At 43.9% G+C, this 20,072-nt stretch overlaps 1 protein-coding gene across 1 annotated transcript in view; it reads right to left on the bottom strand.

Annotated features, from left to right (window-relative positions):
* Positions 1-19,279, bottom strand: part of PEX14 (peroxisomal biogenesis factor 14) — a 141,633-nt gene extending 122,354 nt beyond the window's left edge. The window contains exons 1-2 of the mRNA XM_004013728.6: positions 19,227-19,279; positions 5,342-5,389 (exon numbers count right to left, since the gene is read on the bottom strand). Coding sequence (XP_004013777.1) covers positions 5,342-5,389; positions 19,227-19,262 — 84 coding nt within the window. The 5' untranslated portion in view covers positions 19,263-19,279. The remainder of the gene's footprint in view (positions 1-5,341; positions 5,390-19,226) is intronic.
* Positions 19,280-20,072: the final 793 nt, after the last annotated feature.

Below are 20,072 nucleotides of genomic sequence, written 5' to 3' on the forward strand. Positions count from 1 at the left end.
CCTAACTCTGTCACACTCACAGAATGAACCATTACAGACTCTTTAGATAATAATGCTTAATACTTTAGATTTGCCATATTTATTTATTTTTCCTGGAAGAATGACAATTTTCTAAAATCTAAGTGGCTAGTATCACTGCTCCATGCTTATAAAATTCTTTCATGAATACAATGTTAAAATCAATTTTATTCTGCCAAGTGCTTTGAACTTTATAAAATAAATATATGTGTATTGTATGTTCTATACATACATACACACATACACACATTATTTCACATGAGTATACACAAAGAAATGCACTGGGCATGTGAATGTCATCTTTCAGAAATGTTTTGGTGGGGAAAAACATGAGAATCACCTACCGACCGTGAGCCCGCCGACAAGTTTAGCTAAGTGTTGGAACCACAAAAGACACAAATGCGGGGGAGACTGTGCCAGAGGTGCCTGTGAGAGGTTTCCAGGAGACAGGCGACCGGCCACAGCTCTTCTCCTAAAGAGGAGCTCCCTGAATTCACCAAGAGTTTTTAGATTTTACTTTTTGGCCACATCACATGGTGTGTGGGATCTTAGTTCCCCAACAAGGGATCAAATCCTTTCCCCCCTCACCCCCACCCTCTGTATTAGAAGCACAGAGTCTTAACTACTGTACCACCAGGGAAGTCCCTTAAAAGCCTTTTGATTGCCAGCCTCTGGTTAACTGACTTAAAAACCAAAGAGAAAATCTTAGGTGTCCAGGTATGAGGTAGAAGAGCTCCCCAAGAAGGGTGGAGATCAAACACACGAACCACCCACCCAACCCCTTCACCCCAGGCAAGGCTCTGTCTTAGCCTCCGGGAGAAACCTGAGGAGACACGATACTTCTGTACTTCAGATATGTGGAGCCTAAAAAATTAAAATTAAAAAATAGAACTCAGAGGAGGGTGGGGGGAATGGGAGAAAACAATCAAAAGGAGCAAAATTCCAGTTATAGAATAATTAAGTCATGGGGATGTAAGGTAAAAGAAAAAAAAGGGGGGGAGAGAATTCAGCATACCAAAAAACATTAATCCTAGGGAAGGTGATAGGAGAAGGCAATGGAACCCCATTCCAGTACTCTTGCCTGGAAAATCCCATGGACGGAGGAGCCTGGTAGGCTGCCGTCTACAGGGTCACACAGAGTCGAACAGGACTGAAGCGACATAGCAGCAGCAACAGGGAAGGTAATAAAGTAGAATTGCCATCATCATTTATAAAGGAACATTAGCTGTTGTTTGAGGTTATTTTGGTAGAGGGATGCAGAAAAAGGACAGAAACAAAAACAAAACCTATACCTACAGGTCAGAGGAAGAGAAGATAGCAGAAGACTCACTCATTAGAAATAAGCTGGTTTCAAAGAGCAAAATGCTGAAATCCTAGTTTAGCCCAGATCCATAAGCATTATATAAAGTACATAAGCAACTGTACTGCTGAACACTGAGGAACTCGTCCTGAAAAAAGTGAGCAGACTGTAAACGAAACCGTATTTACAGCTGCTTCAAATACCCTCAACCTGTATGACTGGAAGGACTCTAAGAAGATTACTTCTGTATCAAAGCAAGGGAGGAACTCGATGCAGACAATCGTCCAGCCATTCTTAAAGGTTTATCAACTAGGCAGGAGCACTTGATCCTGGCAGAGCAGTGCGGGGACCAGCCCAGAGCCTCTGCGACGGCTTGAGCATGTGCCCACATAGGTGATGAGAAAAGCCAGGTCTATAGGAAATTTACAGGTTTTGAGCAGGTCTGGGGGAAGCTAGAGGTCAGTACTCTGGAGCTTGTCCTGGGAGGCAAAGCTCAGTGAACAAAGTGTAAAGAAAAAGTAATCAGCCATTTTAACTCTGGCAAAGAGTTCTGTCATTAACAATCGGAGAATTTCAGTGGGGAGTTCACAGAATTTATCAAGGGGAGTCTGTTCACCAATCACCACCCCAAGGACATCATGACATTACAGAGCAATTACCCCACTAATATGGCCAGAGTTGCTGGGTTGGTTCTTTAGCGAGGGAAGGAGGTCCGCAGGGGCAAGAGAAGGTAACGTGCAGTGTCACTACGCGGCCAGAATCAAGACGAGGGGATGGCTACACACACCAGTGTGCCAATTAGAGGCCACAAGGTGGTGCAGCGGTAAAGAATCCGCTTGCTGATGCAGGAAACGCAGGAGACTCGGGTTCAATCCCTGGGTCAGGAAGACCCCATGGGTCAGGAAGATCCCATGAAGGAGGAAATGTCAACCCACTCCAGTATCCTTGCCTAGGAAATCCCATGCACAGAGGAGCCTGGCGGGCTACAGTCTGTAGGATCTCAAAAGAGTCAGACGCGAATGAGCCTACTTATCAACTCAAAATCACAAACCAGCTTTTAGGGTCCAGAGAGGACAGAAATGAAAACCAGGTCCTCCTTTCCTAGAAACAGAGCAAAGCAGTAGTGCAGACACCTCCATGCGTCCACCTAACAATGTCACCTGCACTATGCTGACTCCTCAGTACAGCCTCTCTTTTAATAAAGGGGAAAATTACCCCAAAGTGCTCATCTAGTTCTGAAGACAAAGAACAAGATTATTTGCCTGCAGCATCCCAAGCTTAGCCTTATTAGTATAGAGAGCAGGCATCTTCCATTTAGGAATTTTGTGGAAAATATGCACTCCACTTGGTTAAAAACAAAACCAGAAATAACTGAGCACAGTGTTCCCTCCAACACTGGACTATCCTATTCCTCCAGCCCTGGCCTCGAGTTTCACAAAAACCATCCCTAAGGAACCCCTCACCCACCAAAGAACTCTTCCTTCTCTGAATAATGAAGGCTCTCTTATACTCCCAGCCAGGCAATTCTGCACCAAATTATATACAATTTTGTACTGTTTGCTAAAATTATATACAACCTTGTGCCATTTGCTAATTGTCTTGCATGTAACAAATGCATTTTCTTCCCCAAATAAGATATATAAATTACTTAGGGAGAAGGCTTAGCTTTATTCTTCAATTGTCTGCTCCTCCTGAGCACCCAGGAGACAGCTAACACATACAGCCTGAGGAACCTCCCTGGGGGTGGGAGTGAGGGTATAGATAGGCCCTTGGGCTGAGTGTTAGGGGGCTTTCTGTGGGTGGGTGCCCCATCACCTCTCTGGCACCTTGTGACTCTCTCTAGCCTGCTGCCAGTTCGCAGCGGCTCATCCTGTCCCCCTGACCAGCCACACAAGCCACTGCTGGCCCTCAGCAGCCTCTCTGCCTGGTACCCTCCTGCTGCCTCTCCCAAGAGGCAAAAGTAGCTCACACAAGAGCATACAACTCGGCTGGTGCCCTCATTTAATCAGGCTGCTGCAAATGGTTGGCCAAAAGCAATAAGGGCATGACTGAGAGACTGTGGGAGTTTAATATAAAAAAATTAATAAAAAAAGAAGGGAAGGAGGAAGGGTCTACCTTTTAATAGGGCCCTAATTACCCAACTCATAGGATCAACCCAAATGAGATGGGAGTTTATTTCGGGGTTTTTTTTTAATTATTGTTTTTTTATATATATATAAATTGCTGCTATGTGTTTTCTTTCCTCTGAGCAATTATGCAGCAAGTATGTAAAGAGGGGAAAAAATATTAATTAAATATAAGGTAATTGTGGAGTTGGCCTGGAGAGAATGAGTCTGAACTCTGGACGATCGCTGGCTACTAGGGTTTGAAGACTGCTCAGGGCCTCCCAGAAAAGAAAGAAATAAAAATACAAGCAACCAACGTGCAGATGCCGAATGCAGCAGGAAACGAGCAGTGCACAGAAACATTAGCAGAGCAGAAGGGCCATGGGGCTCCAAGCACCCGATAGTCAGCGATGCCACCGACTGCTCAGGGCTCCATGCTAGAAAGAACGCCCAAAAGATGGTCCAGCTGCTCTTCTGGTGATCAGTAGTTAAATGAGTAGATAAAAATGTGAAAAGAGACTGAGGAATAAAGGACTGAAGAGGACTAGAGTGTTCAATTTGAACTTTAGTCCAACGTCAACTACAACTTCAGTCTGAGGGGCACTGAGGCAGGCCCCACGGGAAACAAGCTCCCAACCTATGGGACTGGCCGAGCAAAACCTCCTCTGGCTTTCACACCACCAAGACCACAAGGAAGAGCCCACGCAATACCAAAAGAGGGAAATGAAGCCACGAGGGGAGTGGCAGGAAGTGAGCCGCCCTTGGGAAGAGCAGGTGACATGCAGGACAAGAGTGGCTCTCTCCACCAGTCCCGCAGGGCTGGTGCCACCCGGGCCTTCCTCCAGCTCAGCCAGATCCAACTCACCTCCTGCCTTGGAAAGTCTTAGCACAGGCTGGGATTCAGACTTGTTCATGTCAGTAAGGGCCTCACGTCACCTCCTCCCATACCTCCAGAAGGAGAAGGAAGGAAAACAGGTAAAACTACAGGCCCTGCTAAAACAAAAGCTTGGTGGTATATCCCTAAGTTTGCTATCACTATTCAGCGAAAGAAAAAGCTCTGCGAAGTTAAACATAAAGCTGGCCCCTCTGTAAAACTTCTCTGGAGATCAAGTCTTTTTTTTTTTTTTTTGGCTATGACGCACAGTCTGTGGAATCTTAGTTCCCCAATCAGGGATTGAACCCAGGCTCCAGCAATGAGAGTGCAGAGTCTTAACCACTGGACTGCCAGGGAATTTCTAGTACAGAAAAGGGCTTAATATTCAGCCAAGAGGATTTGCAGTAGGCCTTGAAATGCAAAACAGAAAATGGGGCAGGCACTCAGGCCAAGACCACCAAGGCAAATGCACTGTGTAAAAAGAATTAGCTTCAGCACTTAGTAGCCCTCTTCCCTATCAACTGTGTTAGCACAGAATGTTGGTAGTGAGCATCACAAATCTAATTACAGGCCAGGCAGAAACAGAAGTCTCTTTCTCTTTTCTGTTCTTCAAAGGCCACTTGAAGTGCCCTCACTCTGAGGAACAGAATGGCTATTTCAGACAATCAAGCAGCTCAGCTCCTTGGTCAGGTCCAGCAACCTCGCTTCAGCTCAGCCACCATAGGTTTTGGGCGTCCCACTGATTAACAAGAAATAAAACGGTGCATCACCAGACCAGGGGTGGGTACTCCTCATTCCAGAAAAGACCAGGCTTTACTAAGAGGGAATCTCGCTAACCTCTGCATGCCTGAAAAGCAGTCAGAAGTGAGAGGTCGCTGACGGGCTGGGTCTCCACAGAACACCTCCACTCCTATATTCAAGGGCACTACTGACGCATGACTATAGGGTCATCAGGCTTCTTTAAACTCAGTGTTTTAATTAACAGAGAATCATACTACGTATTTTAATTAATAGAGACTCATACTATATATCGTGGCTTCTTACCAGCGGCTCTCGAGGCACCACATTTTCACTTCCTGGAGCAGAGCTTGGCTGCAAAGAAAAATAAAAACAAAAGTAAGATTGCAGTGCCACCCAATGGACATCAAAAAACCAAAGGCGACCCACACAAACAACTACTGCTGGCACTTCTCACCCGTTTCCATACTGCAGAGAGGTCTGTGGTGGGTTCCTTGTAAGAAGTAGCCCAGGAAGCCCAAATTTGCTAGAGAACATGGAGAGAAGGCTTCCAGGTTCAGGTTCACAGTCACAATACCTCAAGAAGGCTGAATTTGGCTTCAGAGGGCCCAAGCAGCTGAGTAGCAGCGGCAGGGGACCATCACGAAACCCACAGCAATAGCAAAGTCCACAAAAGGTGTTAAGTGAGCCAAACTTTCCTTTTGCCATCTCTGCCCACCGCCACCCTCCACGTTGACCAGCAAGCAGACCAAAAGTGAAGAACCAGATCCAGCCACAAGGGGGCCCCAGTTGCCTACACTCAGCATCTATCTGGAGCCAAGGAAGCCGTAAACCATGAACACTGGTTCCTATTACTACCTGTCGCTCAGGATACCAATCCCCAGCAGAAAAGAAAGTCGGGGTTTTGAAAATAAGCTAGTGACAAGCTGACAGATAAACAGCCCAACCCGCAGGCAGCATGTGGCCCACTCGCCTGGTCCTAGTCTGTTTCTTTCTCTGGATCCCTCCCCTCACTCTCAAATTTACCTTCAACCCTTAGCTGACATGGCCACAGCTCAGAGAAAGGGAGAGACAAGAGACAGAGACAGACAACCTAGGAGGAAATCTACAAATCTCCAAAGGAAGAAAACAAGCAGCTTGAGAGAGTCATGATTAGTTTACTGTTACTGATGTTCAAACCAATTCCCAATTATCCACAGATAATATCCAGACAAATGAACTAATCTGTGGAGCCAGCCTCCAAACTCCTCCCAGCTGGTTCAGACGGCAAGTGCTAAGCCTTCTGGGGAAAAGAATGGAAGTGGAGAGAGGAAGAGTCCAGTCCACAGAGGGTCCCCAAAGATTCCTCATGCCCAGCTGCTCCCACACAGCGAGGCAAGGACTCTGCTGGAAAGACCCTACCACTTCATCCGAAGTCCTTCTCAAGAGCCCCTTCTTCCCTAGGACAAGAAGGTCAGCCAGCAGATTCATAATCCTCTCCCTCCACCACATATGACCTCTTCTGTTTTCCCTGTCTGGGTGAAAGTCAACCTTCCACCAAAATACGCAAACTAGAATCCAAAAGACCACCCTGGGCAGCGCCTCCCCTCACCTGCCAGAGCAAACACCATATCAAGTCTTCCCATATGCCCTCCTAAACATCTGTGGAATCAGGCCATCCACTTTGCTCCATTTCTTCCAACGTCACTTAAGTCCAAGCTTCCAAAAACCCCTGCCTGGACCACTGCCATAGCCTTCTCATCAGCTCACTCACATCCATGCTGGCTCTCTTCTAATTCAGTTTCCAAACTGCAAGCAGACTCTCTCTTCAAAACAATACTCTGATCTCATCCACCCAACCACCCCAGGAAACAACAATGACTCTAATACAGATAAACCTTCTCAGTTTGGCCATGCGTCTCCTCTGACATACCAGGTCTGGCACCACATTCCCCAGCTTTGCCCACAACGCACACACTTGCCTTTTCTTCCTCTGTCAAGGGGCCTTTGCACCAGCTGTTCCTTCCCTTCTCTCTGATGGCTTAACTTCTCCTTCAGATGCCAGCTAAGTCACTCTTGGGAAAGCATTCCTTCTCTGACAGGAGAATATCTGTATATTCAAATCTCCTGAATATACACTCATATCGTGCACCTCTCCACGGTACTCCACACCTCTCCTCTCCTCTCGGACTAAGCCGAACTGCAATTTTAAGTGTGTGATATCCGACTGATGTCTGTGTCCTCACCAGATTATATATTCCAAGTGGGCAGACTCTGTGTCTGCTCATCACTGTATCCCTGGGTCAGTATCAGGCACAGGTTATGTGCTTGTTTGCTTAGTCATGTCCAACTCTCTTTTGTGACCCTTTGGACTATAGCCCACCAGGCTCCTCTGCCCATTGAATTCTCCAGGCAAGAATACTGGAGTGGGTTGCCATTTCCTCCTCCAGGGGATCTTCCCAATCCGGGGATCAAACTCACTTCTCCTGTGTCTCCTACATTGCAGGTAAATTCTTCACCTGCTGAGCCACAGACCTTCCACAGATATTTGCTGAATGAATGAACGGGCAACAAAGAGCAGAATGGATTGGGTTTGAACATATTATATGAAGTTCATTGCCTTCTTGAGGGCTTCCTTCAGTCCATCTGGTAAATATTAAGTGCAAACATTTACTTAGCTCCTTTATTTCATTCTCACAATAAATGTATGGAAGTATTGCTGATGAGGAAACTGAGGCAAGGGAGATTAAAGAACCTGCCTATGATGACTCAGCTAAAAGGACTGGAGCTCTTCTACTTAATCAAAATAATCGAGTTTTGTTTAGACCACATTTTATTAAGCAACAACCTTAATGCTATCCCATAAATAATAATGTAAGTTATTTAACTAGATGGAACTAACACAAACAGCTCTATTATTCAGGAAGTCTCATTCTGATTTAAACTAAAACTTTCTTCCTGAGATACAACTAATCACTGTGAATCATAACCTCCAAGGAACTTCCCTTTAAATTAGTTCATCTCCTGAACAGCTAATATTTGCCAGAGGAAAAACTTTAAACCATACACAGCACCAAAGAAGTCTGTTTCACCATATATGCTTTTGTACCTTTTTATGTGAGCCATGTAAATATACTCTGCTTTAAAAAATTAAAAAAGGAAGCTCCCTTCTCATCCCAACAGCCTCCTCTTCCTTGGGGACCCACCACTGATGCTGGCTCCTTACAGAATCTTTCTGGGATATTCAAAGTGTGTAAGAAGCACAGCCCCACCAAGGAGCTTAAATAGCAACACTCTCTGAATTCCTCAAACTTTGGCTTCACAGAGCCTTCTAGGGTCTCAGCACACCAAAGCCTGACTTTAAGACCGTTCTCAGGGGCTGCCAAGAAAGGAGCAAGCATTTCCCCACGCTGTATTCCAACTCACTGCTCTGTGAGGTCAGTCAGACCTCACGGTGACCTCACAAATGACTTCTTACCAATCTGAGAACTGCCTAATACGATTATTTTCCAGGTGATTCTCTAGCTCATGCTGAAATACTTGTGTTCTTTAGAAAACTATTTCTTGATAACCAGGACAGGCATCATTCATCCTTGCTACTCTGCATGTGGATGTCCTTACGATACCATCTGAAATTCTTCATTATATAACTTGTTTATTAATGTCTGTCCCTGCTAGTTTTCAGTTCCTTGAAGGCAGGCACTTTACCACCTTGGTGAAGGCTGATCTTCAGCACTTCGAATATAACTGGTATCGATACTCAATTAATATGTACTTAATTAATTTTTTAGTTAAAAGAGTAAAACAAAGGAACCACTTCTTATACATAAGCCAAAACAAAGCAGGCAAAGGACAATGCCAGTGTCTTTCCCTGCAGCATTTCACCACCAACAAAACACAAACCTGGCCAGTCTCAAAGCAATGTCACGACCCAGTGGATCTCAACTCTGGGGTGGAATCACCCCCAGACAGGCATTTAAAAGTGTGTGGAGGTGTTTCTGGCCGTCACAGAGACCAGAGAGCCCCACAGGCATTTAGAAGGCAGGGGTCTGGGGGACTAAATGTCCCACAGTGGACACAATGAAGGACTGCTCCATTCAAAACACCAATCGGAGCCCTGGAAGAATCCTAACAAGTCCACTTCCTTATGACGAGGAGGACTCACTCCCATCTTGAACACGCAGCTCAGACACAGTTTTGAAAGAGGGGTAAGGTCTGAGCAGCCAAACTGCTTGTCAGAAGCTGAACCAAGTCCACAAGATCCATGAGTCTCACCAGTCCAGCTTTATTCAAGAATTTAGCTCAATTAAAAAATACAAATATCAAATCATGTTGTACACCTGAAATTAATATAATGCTGTATGTCAAGTAAAAAATCTCAATAAATTTTAAAAAGAGAACTTTCCTGGGGGTTCAGTGGCTAAGACACCATGCTCCCAGTTCAGGGGGCTTAGGTTCGATCCCTGGTCAGGGAACCAGACCCCACATGCCACAACTGAGAGTTTGCACGCCACAACTAAAGATCCCATGTGCAACAACCAAGACCCTACACAGCCAAATAATTTAAAGATTTTCTTTTAAAAAATAATTTAAAGGAAACCATGATCACAGTAAGGACAGAAATGGGAGGTATAAGAAGAAAGTAGGACTTCTAGAGATGAAAAAACATATTTGAAATAGAAATTTCATTGAATGGTAATGACAGTAGATTAGCTACTACAGGAAAAAAGTAAGTGCACTTGAAAACACCGCAGCAGAAACTGATTAAAATGAAGGATGGTGGAGGACCCCAAAGAGAAAAATATTTGAATAATGACTGAAAATTTTCTAAGTTTGATGAAAACTAGAAACTCACAGATCCAGAAGCTCAACAAACCCCAAGCAGAACAAACACACAAGTATACTAAAGTACACCATAGCCAAATTCTAAAACTATGAAAAGGGAAAAATATTCTAGGCAGCCAGAAAAAAAAGAGAAACATTACCTACACATATTAATCAAGATTAAAAATGACTTCAGACTTCTGATCCATAACTGTGCAGGACAAAAGAAAAACAAAGAAACAATAGGATAGTATCTTCGGCTCTTCCTCAGCACTGCCCACTTTACAGAGGTGACAGCCATCAGGGCCACCTTCAGACCCCTCGTGAAGCTCGTCAAAAAGAGGACCAAGAAGTTGAACCCACACCACTCAGACTGATATGTCAAAATTAAGTGGAACTGATGGAAACCCAGAGGCACTGACAACACGGTGCTCAAGAAACTCAAGGGCCAGATACAAGTGCCCAACGCTGGTCACGGGAGCAACAAGAACACGAAGGTCATACTGCCCAGTGGCTTCCGGAAGTTCCTGGTCCACAACTTCAGGGAGCCTGAAGTGCTGCTGACGTGCAACAACCTTCCTGTGCTTAGGTTACTCACACGTCTCCTCCAAGGACTCAAAGCCAGTGTGGAAAGAGCAATCCTGCCGGCCCTCAGAGTCACCAATCCTACACCAGCAGAGAAATGAACAGACAGCTCGTCTGCACACTGCGTTTGTGTTAATAAAACCACAAAAACTTGGCCATCTGGCATTTCAAAAAAAATAATATCTTTAAAATGCCCACAGAGGGCAGGACACGACCTGGAATTCTATATCCAATTAAATTCTTTCAAAAATGAATACAAATTAAAGACTTTTTCAAAAGGAAAAAGAGGCAGTGATCTTCAACAGTATACTTGTACCACAAAACACGTTAAAAGAAATTCTTTAAGCAGAAGAAAAACAATACGGGATGGAAACTTAATCTACACGAAAGAAGGTTAGAAATGGCCAACATGTTAGCAAAGACATTTTTATTTTTAAAAGATACTTTAAATGTATTGTGAGGTTTATGTCATATGTAGTAGTAAAATCTATGACACATAGTATAATGGATAAAAGGGAAAATTGAAGCATATTTCTGTTAGGTTCTTATATGTGAATTATTTAATAGTATGTCATTTGAAAATAGGCTGTGGTAACTTAAATTAACATATTGTAAACCTTAGAGCAATCACTAATTAGTAAAAAATAATAATAATAATAATTGGTAGGGTACACCTAAATCAACAGTAGAGACAAAAATAAAATCCAAAAAATAATTCAATCCAAGAGAAGACAAAAAAAAAAAAAAGAGAGAGAGAAAACAAAAAACAGATGAAAAAAAATGCAAGATGGTAGACTTAAACCCGAGGGCTTCCCTTGTAGCTCAGACGGTAAAGCGTCTGCCTACAAAGCGGGAGACCCAGGTTCGAACCCTGGGTCGGGAAGTTCCCCTGGAAAAGGAAATGGCAACCCACTTCAGTATTCTTGCCTGCAAAATCCCATGGACAGAGGAGCCCAGTAGGCTACACCCCATGGGGCTGCAAAGAGTTGGACACGACTGAGCGACTTCACTTCAGAATTAAACCCAACCACATTCATATTTACCTTGAGTACAAATGAAACACTCCTATTAAGAGGCGGAGACTGTCAGACTAAGTGGTGAGAAAACCCAAGACTGAGCTATAGAGTGCCCATAAGAAACCCATTTTAAACAAAATGACACACACAGCTCAAAAGCCAAAGGATGGAAAATGATAGACCATGCAAACACTAATCATACGAAAGCTGTACTGGCAATATTAATCTCAGACAACTTCAAACTAACAGATATTTCCAATGATAAACAAGGACACTTTCAAAATAAGAGCGCTAATCAAGAAGACAAAATAATTACAGAAAAAATATGCTGAACTCACAGCATATTAAAACGCAGAGACATAACTTTGCCGACAAGGGTCTGTATAGTCAAAGCTATGGTTTTTCCAGTAATCGTGTATAGATGTGAGAGTCGGACCATAAAGAAATCTGAGCACTGAAGAATTGATGCTTTTGAACTGTGGTGCTGGAGATGACTCTTGAGAGCCCCTTGGACTGCAAGGAGATCAAACCAGTCAATCCTAAAGGAAATCAGTTCTGAATATTCATTGGAAGGACTGAAGCTGAAGCTCCAATACTGTGACCACCTGATGTGAAGAACTGACCCACTGGAAAAGACCACGATAATGGGAAAGATTGAAGGCAGGAGGAGAAGGGGACGACAGAGGATGAGATGGTTGGATGGCATCACCAACATGATGTACATGAGTCTGAGCAAGCTCCAGGAGTTGGTGATAGAGAGGGAAGCCTGGCGTGCTGCAGTCGATGGGGTCACAAAGAGTTGGACACGATTGAGTGACTGAACTGAACTGAATGAAAATGAAAACACAACGCATCTAAATTTGTGGAATGCAACTAACGCTGTGCTTAGAAGGAAGTTTACAGTTTTAGTTAGTAACTTTAGAAAAGAAGCCAGAGAAAGAACAAGTGAAACCCAAAGTAAACAGAAAGAAAGAAAATTTAAAACTTAAAAACAACAGAGGAAAATCAATAAAATAAAAACCGATTTTCTGAGGAATACTAAGACTGAAAATCTGTAGCCAGATTGATCAATTTTTTAAAAAAGACATTATTTTCCATTAGTAGGAATGAAAAGGGGGACATCTCTGCATATTTTATAGACATCTAAAAGATACGGGAGGGCCACAACTACCGATCCTGTGTGACTACAGCCCATGCTCCACAAGAGAAGCCACCACCACAGAAGCCCCAAAACCACAACGGAGAGGAGCCCCCACTCGCTGCCACTAGAGAAAGCCCGCACAAGGCAACAAAGACCCAGAGCAGAAGAAAATAAAATAAAAAATTAACTTCTCTTTAAATAAAAGATGACAGAGGGACCTCCCTGGCAGTCCAGTGGTTAAGATTTCACCTTCCAATGCAAGGAATACAGGTTGGATTCCTGGTCAGGGAGCTAAGATCTCGTGGCCAAAAAACCAAACATAACATGGAAATAATACTATAACAAATTCAATAAAGACTATAGAAATGGTCCACAATGGGGAAAAAGAAGAAACCTTTAGGAAAAAAAAAGGAATATTATGAAACACCTTAAAAACATATTTGACAACTGAAATGACAGCAAATTCCTTGAGAAACATTATGCCAAAGCTGACCCTAGAAAAAAAACAGAAAGCACAAGCCTTAACCACTTGCCATGGAAGTGCCCAGTAATAGCAGTCTTACACAAACTATCTCAGAAAGTAGAAAAGAAAGGCGAGGGAGTTCCCTGGTGGCCTAGTGGTTAGGACCCTGGGCTTCAAATGCTGTGGCCCAGGTTCAATCCCTAGAAACTGAGGTCCCGCAAGCTGCACAGCACAGCCAAAGAATAAATAAATAAACGTAAGTTCCCACCTCGTTCTGATAGGCCAGTATTACCTTACAGTTAGATAGATTTCTCTCTCTCTCTCTTACACACACACAAACTATAAATCAGTATCAGTTAGCCCTCCATATCTATGGATTCAACCAACCACAAACTGTGTAGTATGTTATATACTGCACTGTTATATTATTGCAAAAGAAATCCAGTGTAAGTGGACCAATGCAGTTTAAACTCATGAGTCAACTATACTTCATTTGCATTAGGAGAAACATATAGGTAGCAGATAAATGGAACAGAAGACAGTTTAGAAATTGATCTATTATATACTATTTTTCAATTTTTTTTTTTTTTCACAAAGATGGTAAGATCAACAAATGATGCTGGAACAATTGATATTCATATGGGGAAAAATATGAGGCTCAGCCTTTACCAGTATGCACATGAAAAGAGATGCTTAATGTTATTTGTCATCACAGAAATACAAAGGAAAACCACAGTGAAATACCACTACACACTCACTCAAGCTACACACTCAAATGGCTAAAATTAAAACAGAGAGGCAATACCAAGTGTTGGTATGGGTGTGGGGCAATCAGAATGTTCATACATTGTGGTGGAATGAAGAACAGTACAACTTTGCTGAAGCTCCAATACTTTGGCCATCTGATGTGAAGAGCCAACTCACTGGAAAAGACCCTGATGCTGGGAAAGACTGAAGGCAGGAGAAGGGGAGCAGCAGAGAATGAGATGGTTAGATAGTATCACCAACTCAATAGACATGAATCTCAGCCAACTGGGCAATCATGGAAGTCAGAGAAGACGGGGTGAGGCAGTCTACAGGGTCGCAAAGAGTCACACATGACTTAGTGACTAAACAACAACAAGGACCACAGCTTTACAAAACAAGAATGCAAGCTATTACAGAGCTCAATGTACGCTCACCATGTGACCCAGCAGTTACACTTGGGAGGTATTTACCAAGAAAAATGATTACATGTTTCCACAAACACACATGAATATTTACAGTAGCCCCAAACTAGAACCAACCATGTGGGGAAGAGTCTCCAAGGTGCCTCCCATGCGCCCCATCTCCTGGCATCCATGCCCTTCTGCTGTCCCTTTGAATGTGGGCAGGAACGGTGGCAGGTTTCTGGCCGATACAGTATGCTAATGGTGACAGAGCTCATGTAATTACACATATGAGGTTACACTACGTTAGACTGTAATGTCCATTCACCTTCGAGGAAACAAGCGGCCACTCGGGGGAGACCCATGTGGCAGAAACTGCAGGTGGCCTCTGGCTGACAGCTGTTGACAAAATGGGGTCCTCACGCTGCAGTCCACAAGGAGCCAAATGCTGCCAACAACCACGCGAGCTCGGAAGCAAACCCTTCCCTGGTCAAGACTCAGATGCAACCACAGCCCTGACAGACAGCTTGATGGCTGCCTTGGGAGACACAGCTAAATCGCGTCCTGACTTCTGACCCACAGACACTGCAAGACAACAAACGTGAAGCTGCTAAATGTGTGATAACATTGTTAGACAACAGGCCATTAACATACACCAAATGTCCAAGTGGCGAACAGATCAACTGTGCTGTTGATTTACCCATACAATGGAATACTACACACCAGTAAAAAGTAATGAATTACTGATACATGGTGGTGGTGGTGGTTCAGTTGCTCAGTCATGTACAACTCTAACAACCCCATGGACTATAAAGCCCATGAGGATCCTCTGTCCATGGGGTTTCCCAGGCAAGAATACCGGGGTGGGTTGCCACTTCCTTCAAGGGATCTTCCTGACCCAAGGATCAAACCCACATCTCTGCGCTGCAGGCAGACTCTTTACTGCTAAGCCATATGTACAACAATATAAAATTTCACGGACGCTATTCTGAGCAAAAGAAGTGAGACACAAAAGACTATATACATGATGAATACATCCATGTGTAATTCTAGGAGAGACAAATATAATCTATTAGCGGCCAGATTTCCTGAGGCCAAAGGCTAGGATTTTCTGGGGAAGCAGAATAAGGGAATGTTTGGGAATACTGGAATTGTTTTGATCTTGACTGTGGTGGTGGTTAAACAGGTATATATACATTTGTCAAAACTGACCACAACACACCTATTTGAATTCCAGGGTAAAGCTTTTGGCCACAAAGACTCAGTCACTCAAAAAGCTATTAACATACGGATATTAAGTCAGGATAGGGGCAACGTTTGGGGGACTGGACAGTAACAAGAGGGACGCCAAAGAGGTTTCTGAGGTCCCAGTTATGTTTGATTGCTTGATCCAAGTACTAGTTACGCAAGATTGTGTTCATTCTGTGAACATTCACCAAGCTGTACACATAAGTGTCTGTTAAACAACAATAAAAAGGTTTTTTTCATTTTAAAGGCTAGGGAATCATGCTAAATTATACTAAAGAGGCAAATCAATGCACTCCCTATTTCTTCACTGGATCCTGAATTTGTTTTTTTATTGGAAACATTGAATGTGGTCTGTATTAATAAATAATATTTTATCAATACCAAACTTCCTTTGTGATAGTGGTATTATGGTTATGTAGAGAATAACCTTACTCTTATGAGAGACAAGGTGAAGTATACTAGAATGAAATACCATGTCTGTAACTATCTAATCCTTCCCAAAGAAAAGAAAAATATAAAGAGACTGAAATAGAGCAAATTCAGCAAAAAGTAAACAACGCATCTTGTTCGCTTTTATGAGAGTTTTAGAGGAATTCTCTGTATTATTCTTTCAACTTTTCTAATAGGTTGAAAACTTTTCAAAATAAAGAGTGAGGGACAAAATATCTTGTTTGAACTTGTTATTCAAGAGTTCAGTAATCTTCCAAAACTGTATGCAGAGCCCTAAGGAAGGAAATTAACATTCACAACATAAGCACTCAAAATGTACCACGTACTTTTAACATCTGTAACTTCAGTCAACCCTCAAAGCAACCTTCTAAGTTAATTATTATCACTCCCATTTTACAGAGAAGAAAACTGAGGCTCAGAGAGGTGGAGTGATAAGTCCAAGAGTGAGTGAGTGCTGGAGCTCAAACCAAAGCCAATCAGGAAAACAAGCCTTTCTCTCCATAATATCTTTGCTGTACTCTTCTCCCTTCCCTGCTTCTGTGTTTTTTCAGTCCATAATTGACTATATCCAGCGAACATGAACAGACTCGAAACCTACATTCCGTAATAATTCTCAATACTCAACAATCATTAAACCATTGGATTGAACTATGCCTCTGCTCTTCACTAAAGACAGAAAAGCTGGTGGGAAAGTACAAAAATAGGGATAACGTTTCCTGTTCCTATGGGCCATAACATGTAGACTAAAAGGGACTTTGATAAGAGATTAGCCTTGCAAAACAGAGTAATGTGGAGTAAACACAACGAGAGTATGAAGCAATAAATGCAATTCCAACAGACTGTTTTGAAGACAAACTAAAACGATTATACCCTTATGAAAAAGCAAGTATATCAGTGAAATCTAAGTTACAAAGGACAGCAAGGATAATCACTAGTTAGGATATTCCTTTAAATCTTAAGGCGATTACTTAAGAGCAAATAAAACGTTAGTGAACTTCTGGCCAACATATGAAAACTCATACTCCCAAAAATATCACAACAGGAACTGCCAAAAAGGCTTAGATGGCTTGTGCGTCAAACTCCAGAGTTTACTACATGGAATACTAATAGATAACACACTATGTCAGGCACTGTTCTAAAACAAGTTAATTCATTTAATCCTCAGACCAGTGCTATGAGATAGGCACTAGTATTATTTCTATTTTACAGATGGGGAAACTAAGGCCAAAGAAGTGACTTGTCCAAGACCAACACAGTTGGTAAATAGTAGGGCTAGGATTCTAGAGCAGTAGGGATGGCTTCAGAGTCCATACTTTTAACCACTGCTTTATACTGCCTTTCAAAGCAAGTATTGGTTATCTACCCTCAATCTTTCAAAACAAAAGACTGATGCCACAAACCGAACAAAGTTTCTACAAGAGACAGAATGCTGGCTCAGTCCCACAGGTGTGATGCGTTCTTCTCACACCCAAACCAGGCTTGGGGGAATATACAAACAGTTCTCTTGGTTCCACTGTGTTTTACTGGAGAAATGGGGAAACCACAGAGCAGGACTAGAAAATGAAATGCAAAGCAACTGCTGAAGAGAGTTGGTTCACTTAAAATGCATGCATTTGCAGCTTATTGTCAGACAGTGACAGAATCTGGTGTGAAACATTCAAGTTTTGCCCCAGTCTGCCAGCATTTCTGATGCAATCCCATCTCTACCAGCTTTGGAAAGGAGGGCAAAGGAGAAGCAGAGTTGAAAACCAAACAGAGGCCAGCCAAGCCCCCTTCAGGACCTTCGATCCTGTCCATGTGCACAGAGAAGACAATTTCTAGAACCAAAGGACACTTCGGGGGCTAAAAAGCCTCCCAGTGGCAAAAATTCTAGTAACCTTCACAGTTACAGGAAAATTACACGTTCTGGCATCCTTTAATCCCAGCCTACAGGCATTCCTAATATATAACAGTTCAGAGAAGCTCAGATTCTGAGGAGCCTCAGTACTTCAGCAAGCTAAGTGGGTTAAGGTAAGAATGAAGAGTCTCGCCCCTTCCAACTCAGGACACTCCCCACACTCCAGAATTTTCGACAGTGAGAAGACCAAAGCAGCCCTCTTTATTTCTCATGTTTTACAATGTAGACATCTCTCTGAATCATTCGCTTCGCTAGCGGAAGCTGGTCTGGGGAACACGCTACTCCTCTAAGTGCAATTCCTGTAACAGACTTATCATAAAGAATGAAAGAGTAATAAGAAACACTAAGTGGTATTCTTCTGCCAAGGAAGGAATTGAAATACCAGTTGGCGGCTGAAAAGTCCACAGGTGTTTCAAGGAGGTGAGAAATGAACGATGAGTCCAGGTTGACACCATTTTCTTCCTCCTCTGTCCAATCCTAACTAAACTTACACATGGAGGACTAACTAGTGGAGTCACACACAAATCCAGGCTTATCAGGCTCGTTACAGACCCTGCAAAATGGCGCTTAATAGCCTGTACTTCATAAAGGTTGTAATGAGCATTAAACGAGATAATAAGCGTAATTTGTCCTCGGCATGATAGCACACACTCAGTAATTGTAAAGTACCGCTTACCCCTAGTCCACCCCACCTTTGGACTACAAACGCCTTCAGAAGCCTTATCATCCACTGCTTCCTAACAGGAGTGAGCACTGGTCTTCAAGGTCCCCGAACTGGAGTGGGATTTGGCTGCATGTGTGACTCAAAGGCTAGGGTCTTTGGCTGAGAAAACCAAATTGGGCAGCAAGGACAGATTACCAGCCATTAGCTCGGCGATGTCTGTTGTTTACAATGAGTCCCCTTCCTACCAACGCACTGAGAGTCCAAGTATATTTCCCACCCTCCAACTTAGCAGGGGAAGCGCAAAGGTGACTGAAAACGAAGAGGCTGGCAGCAGGGTGGCCCGGGAGGCTGAGGTTGCGGGGAAGTGGGAACCCTGAGGGAGTCAGGCCCCTCCCGGCACGGAAGGGCCGGGAACGATCCAGCCTCTCACCCCTCTCAAGCAGGAGCCCTCGCGGCTCAAGGCTGGGGGATTTCTTAAGGGTCCCGCCACCGCTACAGCCAAGCACAAGTGGGACCCCAGGGGCCGGCAGGCGGGAAGGCGGGGCCGCGGGCGTCTCCAAGCCCCGGCTCGGGAATGTGGTCAAAGAGGGGTCATCGGGGGAGGGGCCGGGCAGCGAGGACCTGACGAGGGGCGGGACCCCGGAGGTGGCTAGAGGTCGCGGGCGCCTGCTTCCGAGGCTCAGGGTCCCCACCGAGCTCCCAGGCACCCGCCAAGCCACCCCCCCACTCCAGCGGGGGTCCCCGCCACCACTACTGGGCAACCCCACTCCCCTTACCTGGCTCGGCTGTTCAGCCTGCTCCGAGGACGCCATCTTTCTAAGGCCTGACTAATCTATCGCCGTTGGGAGAGGCTTCTCCCACGCGCCCTCGCTCTCGCTCTCTGCCCAGACTAAAGTAGCCGGAACTGAGCTGTCGATGGGTGTTGGGGCAGGTCACTGTGGGAAAAGAGGGGAACTCCCACCACAGGTCAACATGCGCTGTTTCCATTTGGTCTCTCCTTTACCGCAAAACCGAAGTCTATCCTTTTTGCATTCTTATATGTGTATTATACTTACTGAATTAAATCTCTGCCCATGGGCACATATGCTGCTGCTAAGTCGCTTCAGTCGTGTCCGACTCTGCGACTCCATAGACGGCAGCCCATGTAGGGACACGCTAAGTAGTTAATCAATGTGAAGAGACTTGGAAATTAATTAATCAATTGATGATTTGGTTCAGTACCATTTGTTGAGTGCTTACTATTGGCTGCTTGGTAGGTGCGAGAAATAAGATACAACTCCTGCTCTCAAGTCCAGGCCAAATACACCCACACACACACACTCACATAATTAAAACATCTTGGAGATAGGAGTCTGATAACTGTCTGCAGGTCTATTAGAACTCAGAAGGCGAGTGCTTTTGGGAGAGGTAAGGATTCATGGGGTCGCAGAGTTGGAAACGACTGAGCGACTGAACTGAACTGAAGGCTTCTACGAACCTTTATTACTTTATAGTGGTTGAGTTGTTCGACTTTAAGCCAATTGTGACATTACACACACGAAAGAGCTGTATACATTAGAAATATGTCAGTTCATATCACAGTTGTGTTTGATCAGTGATGGCATATTCAAAAGCATTGCCTC

The sequence above is a fragment of the Ovis aries genome, chromosome 12 (genome assembly GCF_016772045.2).
Source record: "Ovis aries strain OAR_USU_Benz2616 breed Rambouillet chromosome 12, ARS-UI_Ramb_v3.0, whole genome shotgun sequence".
NCBI classification, from domain to species: Eukaryota; Metazoa; Chordata; class Mammalia; order Artiodactyla; family Bovidae; genus Ovis; species Ovis aries.